This window comes from Haemaphysalis longicornis, unplaced genomic scaffold, assembly GCF_048455015.1.
Source record: "Haemaphysalis longicornis isolate Haplotype H1 unplaced genomic scaffold, Haemaphysalis longicornis Haplotype H1 scaffold_9, whole genome shotgun sequence".
Classification (NCBI taxonomy): domain Eukaryota; kingdom Metazoa; phylum Arthropoda; class Arachnida; order Ixodida; family Ixodidae; genus Haemaphysalis; species Haemaphysalis longicornis.
The window spans coordinates 34349777-34366900 of NW_027526460.1; the positions used below are offsets into that span (position 1 = coordinate 34349777).

Consider the following 17124-nt stretch of genomic DNA (forward strand, 5'->3'; position numbering starts at 1 on the left):
CGTATCCGTTCGTGGTGAAGAATCGGGGACGGCACCTTCAAGCAAAGGGTCTTTATACATACCACACATTTGGTCTGGAAATTTTCGTCGCCCCCGGCGTTCCCGGGAGTACGAACTATATATACGAGGCCTACCCATTACGACGCGACAAAAGCAGTGAAGTTCAAAACGGAGAACGGCGACTTCATGGTTTTTTTTTTTTTTTGTCGCGTGCTGATCGGCTGGCACAGTTAAACAAACAAACAAGCAAACAAGCAAGCAAGCAAGCAAAAAACAGACAGACAGAAAATCAAGAGTTTCAAAGACGCATCGGCAAAGTTCCGCAAGGCGTTTCGATGTGAGCTCCGCTGCAAAATGCGGCCTTGAACTGACTCCTCGTGGGTGAGGTCGCCAACTCCCTATAGCAGCTGAGCTGTCGATACTGGGCCAGGAAGCGACCCTTTGTCGATATAGGGCACGCCTTGGGCTGATTTCTGCGAGGACTTCCGCCGGTTCACGATGCACGGCTCCGTCGGAGGCCCGGGGCATCCGGAGACGGCCGGCACTTGGCGAGCGCCGCCAGCAGCAGCAGGAAGGCAGCATGCGCGCAACAGCACCGGCACTGGCACTGGTTGTGACCGCACTAGCGGCGGCCGCGAGAATACAGATCTCGCGCAAGGCGCTCTTCCAGGAGATCATCAGGCAACTGGCACCCCCAGGTCGCCCAAAGGTGAGCGACTATCTCGGAGTAAAAGAGAGGCTGCTGGCACATGTACGTTCGGCCACATTTGCAGCCGATCAAACATAGAAATCCCGAGCCATCTCTCCTAACGTGAAACCTGGGGAGGGTCGAAGCATGCAGTGTATAAGCGTATTGTTGGCTCCTTGGCGTTTTTGCCAACAATGATGAAACCGTTGGGGGTAGAGGTATACAGCTTTGCTGCAAAAGTCTCGTGTATTTGTAGCACGAAGCGCTACAGCGCGACGCGTAAAGGAGTGCCCCGGTGTTTCTTTAGTACGCGTCACGAGGCGTTCCAGCGCGAGGAGTAAACGAGTATCCCGGTATTTTTTTTTAGTACGTGTTACGTCCTAGCGCGAGGCGTAAACGAGTGTGCCGGAGTTTTAGTGCCGTGACTACATGAGACGACGGCGAAGATGACGACATGAGACGCCGACAGCCCGAGCCCCTAAAGGGTTGCGCCCCTAAAAGACACGTTGTTTGCTTTTTTGGAGGAATCGAAAACGCCCCTAAAAGACACGTTGTTTGCTTTTTTGGAGGAATAGAAAACAACACAAACTAGCGTATGACCAGAGCTTGAAATGAGGCTAGTTGGTTTTTAACTTGACCCATTGCTGGCGCTAAGCGGGACAGGGACAATGAAGTACGCACACGAGTGAAGCGCTCACTACCAGCTGGCTTTTAAATCCCAACAACATAGCTTATATAGAAACGTTCAGGTGACGTGACAGGAATGGGTAATCATTCTCGAAGAACAAAATAAACGATAAACAATATTCATCATTGTGTGTGCTTTGGCCTACGAGCTGTCTAGTAATGCTATTTCCGTTGTCGTCAATGCAATCGATGGCTTACTAACAGTCTTTTTCTTTTCGAATTGCGAAGGCTTCCCATATCTAGCAGGTGAGTGTGACGCAATACGAACAGCCTCACGCGGACACCGGCTATGCTTGGTCTGTCACCGCCATCGCCTGACCAATTTCTAATTGATCGGGGACGAACAGCTTCAGAGGAGCAGAACGCGGAACCTGTCTAGTGGAACCTTCCGTTGCAGTTGCCGTGTGATTTCTCAAATGCCGCCATGAGCGCGGGCAACAGCAGGCGACGGTTTTCTGCAGTAGATGTAGTATCTCATTTGCTATCGCAAAAGCCAAGCATCCATGAATTGTTTAATAAAGGAACACTGCAAATATCCCTTGCGTATTGATGTTCTGCCTTATGTTTGCGTTATGTCTTCTTCTTGTTGAATAATGTTGACAACTATGAACATTGACACCGGTCTTGGACGTTTAGATTTGTCTGTGTGTATATGTATAAGACTTGCGCAGATTTTGTTTTACTTTGGCCGGATAGCTGAATCAGACAGACAGACAGACAGACAGACAGACAGACAGACAGCCCAAAATTTCTGGGTTTGAGTAGCCCACGAAAGACTATCGTCTTTGAAACTATAGATAACGAAAGCCGATTGCTTAACCTACCTCAATCCTGCATTGTGTTGTGAGGAGCACAATGCAGGATTGAGAGTACGGATGGGTGACACAGGCGTTCTTCCTACGCAGGGAGGACCTCGTTTTGGACCAAGATTCTACGCACTCGATGATGCGCAGGGAGGACCTCGTTTTGGACCAAGCTTCTACGCATTTGATGATGCGCTTGGTGAGTTACCCCGACGGCCAATTCATTTGTTGCGAGCTATTGTTTGCCTATCAACCTCAAAGCCGGGATCTGAGTGCCAATCTGAAACTGTGAACTGCTACTAAAACATTTCTGCTTTACCGAACGGTTTGCTAATGACGAGGGTTTGGAAAAAGTGCGTCTAAGCTTATTGTGCGACTTGAATATTAGAGGCGTATAAACGTCTCCCAACCGCCAAATAGTCGAGGCTTATTTTTAGAGTTCTGGTTTAATGCGTCGAAGCCGTTATTCCTTGGATATGAGACGTGTTGTCGTGAAGGGCTACGAATTATTGTAGACAACCTGGGGATATTGAGACCGAATTCAGTCTCGAGACTTCATTAAAATATAGAATGCATAGCAGACATTTCGGGATTTTGTTTTGCCGACCCACACTTTTTTTTTTCACGAGAGGTGTGCGTTTAAATGTGGCCCTCCTCGTGCTATTTGGGGATGTCGGCTGTAACGACAGGCTCGGAAGTCCGCAGTTCCCTACACGGAAACCCATGCCACGCACGATATGCATTTTACGTAAACAGGGTACGAACGAGAACTATAAGTTGATGATAACCTTACAATGGGTGACCGCTAAACATAAGAGCACCGAGATTACACCACGCTAAATGTCATTGCCATGTCTTTGCCGTAGTCAGTGAGGGAGCCTTTTCAATGCGCAGCATTCTTTGTCGAGTGCCCCACACAGCCAGGACCGTGTAACGCCCTGCATCCACACAAAAAATGCTGCATTAACGAAAGTAACATAATTAATCGTTTTATTAGGGTAAATGCAGATAATTGATAGAACAGAATATGGAAAAACAAAAGAAATAATAAAAATATAAAAAATCAAAATTTTTCAAAATTGGTCGGACAAAATCAAAAATATCCAAATGAAAAATAAAAAAATAAGCTCCTCCAAAAACGGAAGTATAAACAAACAGGCCCGCAAAAGAACGTTCGGAATACGGATAAAAAAAATTAATTCCCTTCCACCCTGTGAAAACGGATGACCTGCGAAGCTGCACGCCCTCCACGGAGTGCACGAAACAAAATACGTTTGTTTGTAATTTACGGCTGAGCATACTTTCTAGCCAATTACGTGAATGAAATTTGGAAAGACCCGAGCTTTATCCTAGCGGACAAACGTAGAGCTGTCTCCTTACCTCCCGCGTCGATGTACCTTACTGTTTGTGTAACACGCCAACCCAATCCACTCTACCACTGAGGACACCGGAAAGGTCGCATTGGGCTGTTTGACGACCACCTCACGCCAACACAACGGACTCGTAATCAGTAAGGGCATGAAACCTTTAGCTGCACCCCCCCCCCTTCCCTCCACACCCAACCCGTGCGCGCATAAACCAGCAACCGGTGCTTAGAAGTGAAATGCACTATTGAACATGACGCTCTGAAATCTATTTAAGCTAAACAAGTGATATCGGTCCACGTAGCCGGTCCAAGCGGGCGAGTTACTGTTCACCCGGGAGGGATTCGCAGCTACTCGACCGGCTGGAACTTGAGGCGGCAACGGTGGTGGCAGCGGCTTCCCGTTGTTTTCGCGCCCATTCACGCTTCTGTTCGGGCTGACGCTTCTTTAGTTTCCGCTCTTCTCTCTCCCCTCCCCCCCCCCGGGAAAGACATGCGTCCGTCCGTCCCAGAGCGAGTTAAAACCTCGAAGGCCTCGGCCTTTATACTGGCAGACACACACTTGCGTGCCCCTTGCGCTGCCCATTCGTAGGCACCTTATTATCTGTGCAAAAATTACGCCCACCTCCCCTCGCGGAAACCCTGGTGGGATGTGACGCTGAGGGGGGTTCAAGCGCAAGCGGAGAGCAACCGTCTACCGAAAGGCCACCGGAGAGCGGCACACCGGCTATATGCGCAGCGCGCCCGAAAGAGAGGATACCGCGGAGAGAGAGAGTGCCGTGGCTATGACGCAACACAATCCAACACAATCCACTTTAATCCAATCCAATCCAAGTCAAGCCAAGCCAAGCCAATCGAATCCAATCCTATGCCCCTCGCGAGAGAGTGTTCGCTATCGGAGAGGAGAGGGGGAGTGTGGCTGCGGACAACAACGGACGCACGCGGACAACAACGGACGCACGCAGGAAGGACAGGGCCGCCGACAAGAGATGCTCTGAGCGTCGCATCTAAAATATGCCAACCCAGACCCAAACCGCTCGATTACGGAAGACAGCGGACAGGACGCATTGAGCCATGAGACTCCCGCGTTTAAATCTCCCACCAACAGAACGGGTAACGGCATTAAGCCGTGCTGTGTGTGCGTGCCCCTTCCCTCCACCCCTAATCCGTGCAAGCCTAAACCGGCAACCTGGGATGGGCGCATAAGGAACGGGCGTACAATGCCGCTTGGAATGGCTTTCAAGCTGAAGAACTACCGTAATTTTGCGCTTATAACCCGCACCAAAAATTCGATAATTTATGTGGTAAAGTAGGGGTGCGGATAATAAGCGGGGTTTTTTTTCTTTAGTGCAGCTTCACGGCAATGCGCGTTGTGCCGTGAAGCTCCACTAAACAAAAAAAAAACCCGCGTATTATCCTCCACAGTAACACTCACTAACACTTCTGTGGCAGCGATTACGCAAAACATACGAGGACAAGAAAGAAAAAAAACAAGGACGAGTGCACTCTAACAATTTTATTAGTGAATTGCGACTTTCGCCTTGCAGTCAGTGTACCATACTTGCTAAACATACGCTTTTTCTGTCGACATAGTATGTGATGCGTTGCTTGAGCAGTAGCTTTGGTGCAGGCTTTCCTGTACCAAATGTGCGGGCAATACGCGAGGATTTTCTTTTTCTTTTTCGGCGGGCTGAAAGTGGGGGTGCGGATTATATGCATGGGCGGGTTATTCGCGCGAAAATACGGTATGTGCTCAAGCCGGCGTTCTAACGGGGCAAGTTGCTTTCAAACAGCAGGGACTCGCAGCTAGTGGGCTAGGTGGAATTTGAGGCGGCAACGGCCGCGGCTACATTCTCGGCGGTGGTGGTGGTGGCGGTTGAGACATTTGAGACATTTGCAACATTTGATAGCATTGACATTTGACATTTGACAACAGACATTGAGATTGAGACATTTAATGATCTCCCACTAATAACTGTTTTCCCGCTACCTGCCAGCCGACGACTCGGGGCCGCCGTCGTGTCCCGCGGAAATCCTGCTGGCCGAGGACCGGCGGGCGTCGTGCCGTGCGCGCAAGCAGCTCGTGCCCCTGCCCCCGGGCCCGCCCGATGTCCTGCGCTTCCCGAGACTCGTGGAGCTGGAGCGCTGCCACGGGGCGTGCCAGTACGATGCGCTCCTGTGCCGCCCCACGCGCACGGAACCCGTCGTGGTACAGGTGCGAGCAGGTCCTCTTGCCGTTAAAGTTATTTCCGAAGACTGCAGTGAGCTATCATCACCAGCATCATCATACTTTATCGCCTTAAAGACCCCACAAGGGGGTATTACATAAGAGGTGGGTACGCAGAGTACAAAGAACGTTTGCTACATAAGAGGTTGTCAGTTAGTACCCGAGAGTCAGTTAGTACCCGAGGCTTACTCCCTCGCCTGTAACCGTGCGGAGTACTGCATGACCTCCCAATGTCCGTCCGCGTCCATCCGCGCGCACACCACCATCAAGCGAAAATCAAGCGAAATTCGATTTGAGCCGTGAGTTGCAGTTTCATTTAGGGAATAATGAAGGTGCAACACACGGCTCAGATCGAATGACGGTCGGGACGCAAATAGGATGTCGCTCGGGCCCAACTTGGATGTCATTTCGAGTCCCCGTACTCTGCACCCTCGCCATCATCCACGAAGTGAAGATGCTGCCATTTTTAATGAAGGTTGATGGGCAGGTGATTGTGACGATGTGGTTTGGGAGGTCGCTCCAGTCCTTCACAGCACGGGGAAAAAAGGACGCGGTGAAGGTAGCACTTCTGGCGCGGTAACGGGGAACTTGGAGGGGGTGGCTGGTGCGGTGCGAAATGTACGTCGGGGGGATGACGTATGGGGGATGGTTGAGGGACGAATGGAACAGCTCGTGAAACAGAGAAAGGGCAGCTACGCGGAGTCAAAGGGAAAGTGGCTGTAATCCAGATTGGGATTTTAAGGATGAAACACTAATGGCATAAGAATATAACGAATGTATGAATCGGGCAGAACGATTTCGAATTGACACGTTCGCACCCACGTTTGTAGCGTCTAGCACTGTCTGAAAACATTACCTGCGTATTCGGGCTCAAACTGGGCGCATTTTATTGAGCACATTTCAAATTGCGCACTTTTTGCTTATTTCGAGAACGTTTCCCGGGGGGACAAACCGGGGTATACGGTATTCGTCCCTCGAGATATTTAGTGCACCATGGCTCGTCTGTTACGAACTGTTGAGGTTGCAAACAATAAACGTTTGAACGATAGCTGAGGGGATATTCTCGCAGAAATGGTGTACAGTACTTTCGCGCGTGTTCGTGTGCGTCCCGTGTGCTGGTGGTGGAGCAAGCTTATTCCCTCGAGTCCCCCTCGATTATGCGGTGTGCCACTGCCCACTGGTTCCGTGTCCGAGTTCCCCGTTCTATGTGCCGCGTCGTGCAGGTGGTGAGCGTGAACGTGAGCAGCGGCAAGCCCGTGGCCCAGTGCGCCGAGGTGGAGATGGAGAAGCACGTCAAGTGCCGCTGCGGCTGCCGGGTGCAGAGGTCCCACTGCAGTGAACACCAGGTAACCAGGCCGCTGCTGCCAGGCTGCGAGCGAGGAGGCTTAAAGGGGCCATGAAGAGAAAACACAAGTTTGGTTCATTCAAAAGATTGTTTCGTCAGAATCATACTGACGTCACTTTTAACGTAAACTTTGCTCGAATAAGCTACATAATTAGGACAAAATGGAAAGGCCATGCGACCCACTCGCTCATTTCCCGCAACAGAACCTATGATGTCATACCAGACAGCTCTGCGATTGGTGGAGGGCGGCAAAAGCAAACGCAAATTAGACAGAGCTTATAAGCTTGCCCAAAAAGCTATTTGCGCTTAAATTTAGGGCACATTCTTTTGAAAGCACTAAGAATGGGGGGACAAACAGTGAAAGTTACGAAAGCACACGTAAAAATAGAAGTACCGATGCGTACTGCTGTCGGTACTGCGCGCACTATGCTTGGTTTAGCTGCGCAGGACTGCGGGGCAGTGTTACCAACCAATTTTGACCGGACCGCCCCACTCAGCACCTCAAGAAGCCCTACATCGCCTTACACAATATTCGAGATAGCCCTATACGCTCCGCCCTGCGCCAAAAGAATTGCAGTTTGTTTTAGTTTAAACGTTTGTATTTGTTTTGTCTTTAATATTGAACTTTTTTGTTTTTATTATACTACTTTCAGTTATTTAGCTTCGGCTACCGAATCAATGCTTCTAAAAATCTCTGCCAACTAAAAAAATTAATTGAAAAATTAAATAAATCTTTCACAATATTATTCTGATTATTATTTTTTTTTTCATTCGCAGACACCTGAGCTTGTTGGCGAGCTGCGACAAGTAATGATGAAATGCGTCTTCGCGGTTGTTACAGATATCCTATTCGATATGGCTGCACTCTCTGCATGAGTTTCGCACAGGTGCAGCGAACATGTAGCGGCAGTTCAAGCAGTTCACGTGCACTTTTGTCGCGTCTAACGAAGATAAAAGAGCAAGCAGATGCGGATATAGTTTCTCACTAGTGTACCGAGAATTTTTTCCGAGCAGCGCGCCTAAGCGAGTATTATATCTGCTAAACTTCTCCCTTCTCATCTTCCCCGCTTCAGTTACTAACAAAGGCAGCCTGTCAGCGGCTGGAGGAGGAGGAGGAGGAAAAACTTTATTTTGAGACTGGTGATGTAGGAGTGGTTCCTCAGTCCAGGAGACCATGGGACAACCGTGCTGTCTCGGCCCTGGACACCAGGAGTTGCTGGGCATTCAAGCCGGCGCTGGTCGTCAGGTTCTCCCACAACTGAGGGAGGGGAAGGGAAACGGGTAAAGGTGGGAGGGTGGAGTTATGTGCGCACCCCAAGCAAGATCATACCAATGAGCGTACATGGAAAGCAGTAGGCACCATGGTGGCCAGACAGTGCTGTTACAGTGCCGGCAAGAGGAGCAGTGGCTCAGAATCGTGCCTTAGCTGTTCTCCAGCGGCTGGTCCTCTAACGGCACGTTCACACGTGCGAGTGGGGCTACAAAATTGACGCGATTTCTGTCGCTCTAGTCGCGGTCATGAAGGAAAGAAATTTTCGTCCCCCATGGCTGCAACAACGCAGCAGCCTGTGCATGCCATAGGGCATCCACAGGGCAACACCATGGTTTGATCTTTTGTGGCTTTCTGCTGAGTCTGCTCCCATCCGCTCCCTCTCAACCGAAAGATAGGGTTGCGGAAACGTAACCTAGTGGTCAAAATTTGCGTTGCAACCAGTTCGATGAGGACATAATTTCAGATTTTCGCGGCTTCATGTGGCTTAAAATGGCAAGTTCAACAGAAAAATTTAAAATCGCCCTACGCTTGGGGCAAGAATGGCTGAACGGCCCTACGGCCCTACGGCAAGAAAAAAAATCCCCAAAACGCGCTACATGTAGGGCGAAAACCCTACAGTTGGCAACACTGCTGGGGTTGTCTCAGACGACACTGGCCGATTGACGCAAGCAACGGTGCCTTACGTGACCATATTTGTCGAGCGAGCACTATGTTTCACGAAACAATTATTTTCTCCCTGAACAAAAACAAACTAGGTTTAAATACGGTCAAAAACAAACCAAAGACAGAAAACGGCTTGCCATGGTATGGTGGCCCCATCTAGATTCAGTAACGGTAAACAAGCCTTCTCAATCGGCTGCAGAGCGGTCGCTTCCTGTGATGTCATTGCAGACAACGAAAACACGATTTAGCAGAAAAATAACGTAAATTGGTTAATTTCTTAGTGAATAAAACATCGTTTGCATCCGAACAAGCGCTGTGGGCACTATAAAACACGAAATCTTTCGAATAACACAAACTTGTATTTTGTCTTAATGGCTCCTTTAAATGGCTCCGAAAAACTCTGAGGAGAGGTCAAGCTGGCTGACGTAATTAACAAGTTTTTTTCGTAAGACTCGGGTGTATTCTGGTGCCCCGGGCTTAATATTGTTAGGGAAAGTGGAGCACGAGCAAATATATTTACACAATTTGATTGATTGATTGATTGATTGATTGATTGATTGATTGATTGATTGATTGATTGATTGATTAATTGATTGATTGATTGATTGATTGATTGATTGATTGATTGATTGATTGATTGATTGATTGATTGATTGATTGATTGATTGATTGATTGATTGATTGAACACGCTGACGCTGCCGCGGAACCACCCGCACGCTGCGCGCGGCGCGGCCGGCGGCGGCAACATGGCGGCGGCGTCGGCCGCGAAGTGGAGTCAGGAGCCCGAGTAGGTTGCCCTTCGAGCGACTGCGACCGCTTCTAAGCGCTCTTTAAAATGCATCTCATGGCACCCACGAAGTTGCTTGTGCGGTAAAGGAGCTTATAATGTGGGTGAAAACGGTACTATAAAATATCATCCGCGTCGCTAGTGGAAGCGCCCATGAAATATCTGCCGGTAAGCCTAAACATCTCTGGCGGAACCAGCCGGCTGTCTCGAGCTCTTCGAAACTGCCGCCGTGACTGAAGCGCGCGCCTCCCCATTGGCGCAAGGCGTCAGGCTCCTCCACTGCCGCGCTAAACGTGCGTCATTTTCTGAGCGAGGCAGAGGCTGCCGCGCGACGCGGGCGTCAAAAAATCGCCCGCGCAACGCCGACGCGCACGAATCGCGTGCAAAAACACGCCATGCGGTTCACGCTTTACATGTAAGAAACGCCTTCAACGACCTCCTTGAACTGGAGGCTTGAGTGGCGGGAGGTTTCCGAATACGGGGGGTAGGAGGAGCTGACGCACCGCCGTGCCCTTGCAGGTGTACGTGGCCTCTGAGTGTGCGTGCCGCTGTCCTGGCCCAAAGCTGACCCACCAGTGCAACGGTCTGAACCACGTGTGGGACCCATTACGCTGTCGATGCGCCTGCATTGACGGCGAGCAGACGTGCTCCTCGGGATACCATTTTAGCTCAGAGCTCTGCAGGTAAGCGAAATTTACTTAAGAAACATTACAAAGCGCTGTGTAGAATCAACTTTAATGTGAAGTATGCGATATACTTTGATAGAAATAAGACCTCGACTCTCCCGTCAGCTTGGTTATACACTGGAAGCTGTGAGCTTCCACATCCAGGGGCCCCTCCACTTTACTCATTGCGTAACCCTTACTGACATTTTGTTAAATGGCTGCGTGGTTAATATGCACGTGAATGTACAATCACACATGCACGTGAATATTAACCGCGAAGTAATTAAGCAATTATTGCGTGATCTAGGCTGCTATTACTAAAATAATGGTGGGTTTTAAATAGAAGATAGAAGACGGCGCTTTGAAGAAGCAGCGGATAGTGTTAGATTGACGAAAAGGCACCAAAATAGATAGCCCCTATGTCCCAGAAGACTTGTACCATTGGTGCTACTTCCCCACTGGCCTCACAATTAGCTCGTACTTGATGCATGGAGTAGATATATGTTCTTCACTAAGTTCGCTAGATAAAGATGCATGTAAAGAGCTTCGACACTTGAGGACCGCTCCTCTTCAATCTCGTAATGATCGGGGTGGCGAGACGGCTCGAAGGGATCCCGCAAGTCCGGCATACGATATACGCCGACGATATCACGTTATGGGTGCCCGGCGGCAGCGACGGGCACATCGAGAATGCACTGCAGGAAGCGGTAACGGCGATCGAAGATCACCTCGCCGACACGGGCCTCCGATGTGCGCCTCAGAAGTCCGAGCTCCTGATCGTCGCTCCCCCGGGCAGACGCGGCAAGAACAGCAACGACAAGCCCAACATCACGGTTCGCACGAGAGACGGCATCCCCATCCCGCAAGTAGCCACCCTCCGAGTCCTGGGTATGTACCTGGAGGCGAGTGGCAGCAATAAGACCACGGTGGATCGACTCCTCACCAAAATCGGCACGGCGGCGCGTCTCATCCGACGTGTGGCCACCAAACACCAAGGTATGCGAGAGGCCAGCTTGCTACGACTGCTACAATCGTTCGCTATAAGCCACGTGGCGTACGTAGGAGCGTTTCACAGTTGGCTCACGCAAGAACGCGATCGCATCAACGCCGCAATCCGCAAAGCGTACAAGACGGCCCTCGGTCTCCTACAAAGCACCAGCACCGACCGGCTGCTCTCCTTAGGGGTGCACAACACCCTGGAGGAGATCAGCGAAGCGCAACGCACGGCGCAGCTCGAGCGGCTGCAAGCGACGCGGACGGGCCGGGCTATCCTGGCCAGGCTCGGCCTGCAACGATCACCGAACGAGACGGCGCAAGCGGGGGACGTCCCATCGCTCCCACAAGAGACGCTACGACGACTCCGGGTCCTACCGCTACCCCGGAACATGCACCCGGGCCACCACCAGGATCGGCGGACAGCACGAGCACGGGCAATCACGGACGTCCACGCCACCGACACGGGCGCCAGGTACGTCGACGCCGCGGCGTACCCGGGAATGCCCGGGACCTACGTGGCGGTGGCTGTTCGAGCGACGACGGGCGAGGTGGTCAACGCCTGCAGCGTTCGAGTCAGGTCGGCGCGACAGGCAGAGGAGGCGGCGATCGCCCTGGCGCTCCAAGATCCCGGATGTACAACCGTCATCAGTGACTCAAAGACAGCCATCACAGGTTTCGCGCGGAACGCGGTGTGTGAAAGTGCAGTGAAAATAGCGAAGTGCAGTGCAGTGTGCAGTGAAACGACGCCGGCCACCTACCTTCGATGGTTCCCGGCGCACGTCGACATCAGCAACAACGGCAGCGGCCACCCCAACCGCAATGAGACGGCGGACGCCGCCGCGCGCGCACTCACCGACCGCGCGGCGACAGGCCAGGGAACCCTGAGCTGCGGTCCCGGGCGCCGGCCGAACTCGATTGTGGGTGACGGGGACGACGACGGGGGACCGGACCCCATCGTAACATACAGTGAAGTGCTAGGGTGGTACCGGTACAACCGGCGCACCATGCCGCCGCCCCACAAGGACCTCACGAGACACCAGGCGGTGCTGCTCCGGCAGTTACAGACAAATTCAGTATTAACGCCGGCACTGGCGCGCCACGTGTGTCCAGAGCTATACGCCAGTGAAAAGTGCAGTATGTGCGGTGCGGTGCCAGCAACCCTAGCCCACATCATGTGGGATTGTGAAGTGCGACCGAAAGAGGCGGCGGACCCGTACGGGCCGCTGCCCGCTAGCATCACGAACGCAGTGAGGTCCGCAGACCTGGACACGCAGACAGCCGTCGTTCAGCAACTCAAGGCTGCTCTCGCGCGGCAGACGCGGGGGGAGACGCAGCGGGGGACCCTCGGGGGCAGGACGCCTCGGGGATCCGACGCGCGCCGAACCCGCCGACGCCGGCGCGGGGCTTTAGTCATCGGGACGCGATAACCGCGTGAGGCGGGGATCGGCCCTGCGCGGCCCATATCCCACGCCTACTTGTTGGCCCCAATAAAGTGTTTCTCTCTCTCTCTCTCTCTCTTGTTTTTTCGATCCACCCAAGCGAATTTGAGGAAACAGTGAATCTTCGTTACGAAACCTAAATGCAACGCTGTCATTGCTATTACGGGATGTGCTTTGCATGTCGGCAAGGGCAAGTTTACTGCCACAAGTAAACAAAAAGCACGTAGCTAAACAATTAGTTGTTATTTTTTGATTGATTATTTACTAATATCTTGAATAATTTATTCATCCGGCCTGAAAGTCCGAGCTGTAAAAAAGAGAACTCACAAGGAGGCTGCCATGTTGGTTATGTGAAGTTCAATAAAAGGCACACTCGCATCGGGAAAATGGATTTGGCTTTTTTTTGAACCGCGCCACAACAGGACCTGGCTCACTTTTGATATGAAATACTGTCTGCGTGCACGTTCGCCGGGCGTCATCTGGCATATTTTGTTGCAACCTGTTTTCTAGGGAAACTTGCCGAGTTTTTCTTGTCGCTACAGTTTCATCTGATTTAGTTTCGGTTTTTAGATTTGGCTTATTTCGAGAGAAAAAAAAACACCGCTCACTTGCAGTTTGCACAAAACCGTTTCGGGCACAGTTGGCCACTTCTTCGGATGTCTGAACCCAGTGCACAGGTGCATGCGATGATTTCTAGGAGCAGTGAGACGTCCCACGTCAAAAGCTGACTACAGAAGCCTCCGCACGCTGAATTTGCACTATTAACAAACACTCAGGCGCTATAATCGTTGGTACTCAAAGCAGAACAATTTCTCGTGGCAAATTAAGTGACTGTGACCCAAAACCAAGCGCGGCATGACAAAACAGCCCGTCACAAAATTTATGTAAGAAAGACGCGGAAAAAACTTAGAATGAGACATTAAGGCTCTTCGATTTACAGTCTCGGACTCACCGCGGATAGTCCGCGGGTAGTCCAAGGATTCCCCGAAGCCTTAGGGATACATGGGAAAATCGAATGCCGGACTGCTTCTTGGGGAGTCCGCGGTGAGTCCGAGACTGTAAATCGAAGAGCCCCATTGTCTTTATTGCGATTATGAACTCGCATTGGCTTTGAGGTAGGGAAGCTGTATACCTTCACTTGCAGTTGGTCCCACGGCTTCACTCCTTTGGTAGGCCACATGAAAGTACCCTGCATTGATCTCTAGACAGTACGTGATAACACTTTGAACGTGCGGTAAGCAACAGCGTGACCGACGACGCTGAACGAGACGAATATTTGACAAAGTTCTCTCGCGCTGTCGTTTAACGAAACCGCATTGCTTTCATTGTGTTCTAAAAATAGTCCAGGAGCTTAAAAAAATTTGAGAAGATGGCAGAAGCCTCCGTTTGTAAATTTTGTGAGAGATCGCAAAGATTTGCAACAACAGAGCTGTTCAAACTTTTAGTTCTGCCATCGAGCGTTACTAGAAAAAATACAAAAAAAAAATACCGAGCGCACGTGACCGTGCGCCTCATGAGGGCTCCCGGCGTCGGCCAGCTTGACCTTCGAGAACACTCTGTCCAGAGTTCGTTGCGTGATCTCTTGCGTGCTGTTCTACTCGCCAGTTCACGTGCGTTCGCGCCTGAAGTGGGGAGCACAGACGCCGAGTTCGCGCTAAAGACGCCGAGTTCGCGAAGCCGGTTGCCGTGGGTTCTAGCGCGTGCTAGCGCGGTGCACTTTGTGAATGATGTGAAAGACTGCGGACAAAACGATTCAGTCCTGCCATTCATGGAGAACTTTCAGCGGCAATTTCGGAAATTCATATGAGGCGCAACGGCCGGGTCTCCGGCAAAGGGAGAGGGGCCGCCAGCTCTGCTGTGTCTCCAGCCTTACACCACTAGTCCAAGCTGCGCCAATTTTTCTTTTAACATGACGGGACGGGTCATCAAGCCTCAAAAAACCGTTTCATTGAGGGCTTTAACCAAGAATATGACAGGACTGGACCGGAAGCATAAAAAATACATTTTGTTGAGAAGTTTATAACCACGCTGGTAGTCTGAGAGCAGAGACTCCAACTCCTTCTATACCTTCCCGGTACTTGCATTCTTTTTTCGGCAGCGACGTTGTTAGAGCTCAGTCACACAGTCTGTAACATTCTTTGATTTCTGGAATATATAAGTGCAGATGGTGCTCTTTCGTCGATCATACTTATTTCACTGTCCACTGACAGCCGTAACAACAAGATTATGATGCTCAAAAAATGTTTTATGTTCCTTTGCACTGCCCTGCCGCGCGCGAATTTTCACTGACATTTGTTACTTCTCTTTCATTCTGTTTCAGATGCGTGCCGGATGAAAAGAACAACTTCTAACGCGCCCCGTGTTTTGTATAAATTTGTTCCTAGAAAATATGTGTACTGTCACCCATAATATACGTCTAACAAAGAACAATGGGTCTACCCTGCGTGAATTAATCTTCAATCCCTGTACGGACGGTGCAGTAGACAGGTTTGCCACCCGCATCAACAATGTTGTCTGCCTGTGAAGCTATAGGTGAGGGGGTATAAGAACTAATAAACTTTATTTGCGGGTAAAAAAACAGTTTTGTAGCGTGAGCTACACTGGCCGAGGTTGAGCAGTTTCGCGTGGCTTCTGGAGAGCCGTGCGGCGCATGCGCGCGGAGCAGTGACGTCTAACGGCGCACAGCTGGCGCGTCGGAGCCGCCGCCGCCGCCGCCGCCGAGACTGGATTGGATTGGATTAAATTAGATTGGATTGGAAATCAGCTAATCCTAAACCTGAGAATAACCAGCTCAACCTTAGCTCACGCTACGTATATCCTGGCATAGCCGAGCTAAGCCACTGCTAATTTTTTTTACCACTAGGTGGCTCCGCATGCCTCTCTGCAATGTACCCTTTCAGGAACTGGATCGCGTCACAAGAAACAAATCCTAGAACGATTTCCCGTCTTGCTTAAGCGGGAAAAAAAATGAATTCCTTGGGCGATACCGGGAAATATTTCTTAATTGTTCTTTACGATTATTCAACGGTACTTGGTGTAAAAAACAAGAATGAAGCAATGTTCCGGTATTTCAAGCTGGTTGCCCGCTTAACTAATTACCGCATTATTCTCGGGACTCCCGCTTTTAGTGTAGGCTAGTTGTTCCTCAGGAAGGGGTTCGATGAGGTAGATTACGATTTCCTACTCGCTCTCCGCCGACACTGTAACACTGGTGACACGACGACGGAGTAGAGCAAGGCTTGCTATGTAAACATTTCAGACAGCCTCGTTATTGGGCTGCGAACACACCTGCAGACATCCGTAGGTCAGTGTGCGAGGGCTGCCGTCTTATTTACATTTTATCTGGAGCAACACTGCTGAATGGCCCTTTCATTTAAGGCTATCAGTGACATCGTGATGAGAAACGAAGAGCTTCCTGTTCTTGGTTACGCAAACGATGTAGCCCTAATTTGCGCACAGGCATCATCACAATTGAGAAGTCCTCCAGGCAATTAGTCTGGCGAACCAGTTTTGTCGCTTTTCGGGAGCACAGCTAAACCAGCTCAAGCCGAAAGGAGCCCGGTTGGGAGAGTGAAGCTCCAAACCGAGCCATCTATTTGGAGTGAGCTGGGAGGAGGAAATGTCTGGTTAAGTGGATCATCCTCAACCAAAGCGCAGAAACTGCAGATAGATTGCAACCCAAGATGGCCGTGGGAGAGAGAGAACTTCAACCACCCAGAACTATAACAGACACATCGCCTTATCCGCAAGGGTCCGCGTATGCAGTGCGACAGTATACACCCCGCAGTGCTGTACGAGGCGCGCACAACATTGGCGCAGGCTCTGTGAATAAGCGGCATCGGTCTCGGTCTTCCTCTGGCGCTCAAACGTACGAACCAATGCACAATTCAAATCTCTTCTACTTCTTCGTAAAGGGTGGGTTGGGTATCATTAACATTGATCCCATGCTGACAGTCCAGTGCCTGAAGTAGATTCGGGGTCGACGGGATGCGTTCCTTCTGGCAGCCGCGCAAAACCTGGGTGCCGTACATTGGCAGCGCACGTGGTTCGGAGGGGCCAATATAAATCGAAAATGTAAAGGGAACGTGCCACATCAGTCCAAAATACGGTTACTCAGCTTGCACGACACCGTGTGTTTCATAATAGGTTACATTGCAACGAGAGTAAAAAAAAAGCAGGATTTTTAT

The 17124-nt window shown here is 50.7% G+C and overlaps 1 protein-coding gene across 1 annotated transcript; it reads left to right on the plus strand.

Annotated features, from left to right (window-relative positions):
- The first annotated feature begins 414 nt into the window (after positions 1-414).
- LOC144151581 (vascular endothelial growth factor A-A-like) lies at positions 415-15325 on the plus strand. Its single transcript, XM_077682686.1, has 6 exons — positions 415-709; positions 2281-2377; positions 5539-5756; positions 6992-7114; positions 10357-10520; positions 15258-15325. Exons 1-6 carry the CDS (start codon positions 581-583, stop codon positions 15286-15288), a joined length of 762 nt encoding a protein of 253 aa, XP_077538812.1. The 5' UTR covers positions 415-580; the 3' UTR covers positions 15289-15325.
- Positions 15326-17124: the final 1799 nt, after the last annotated feature.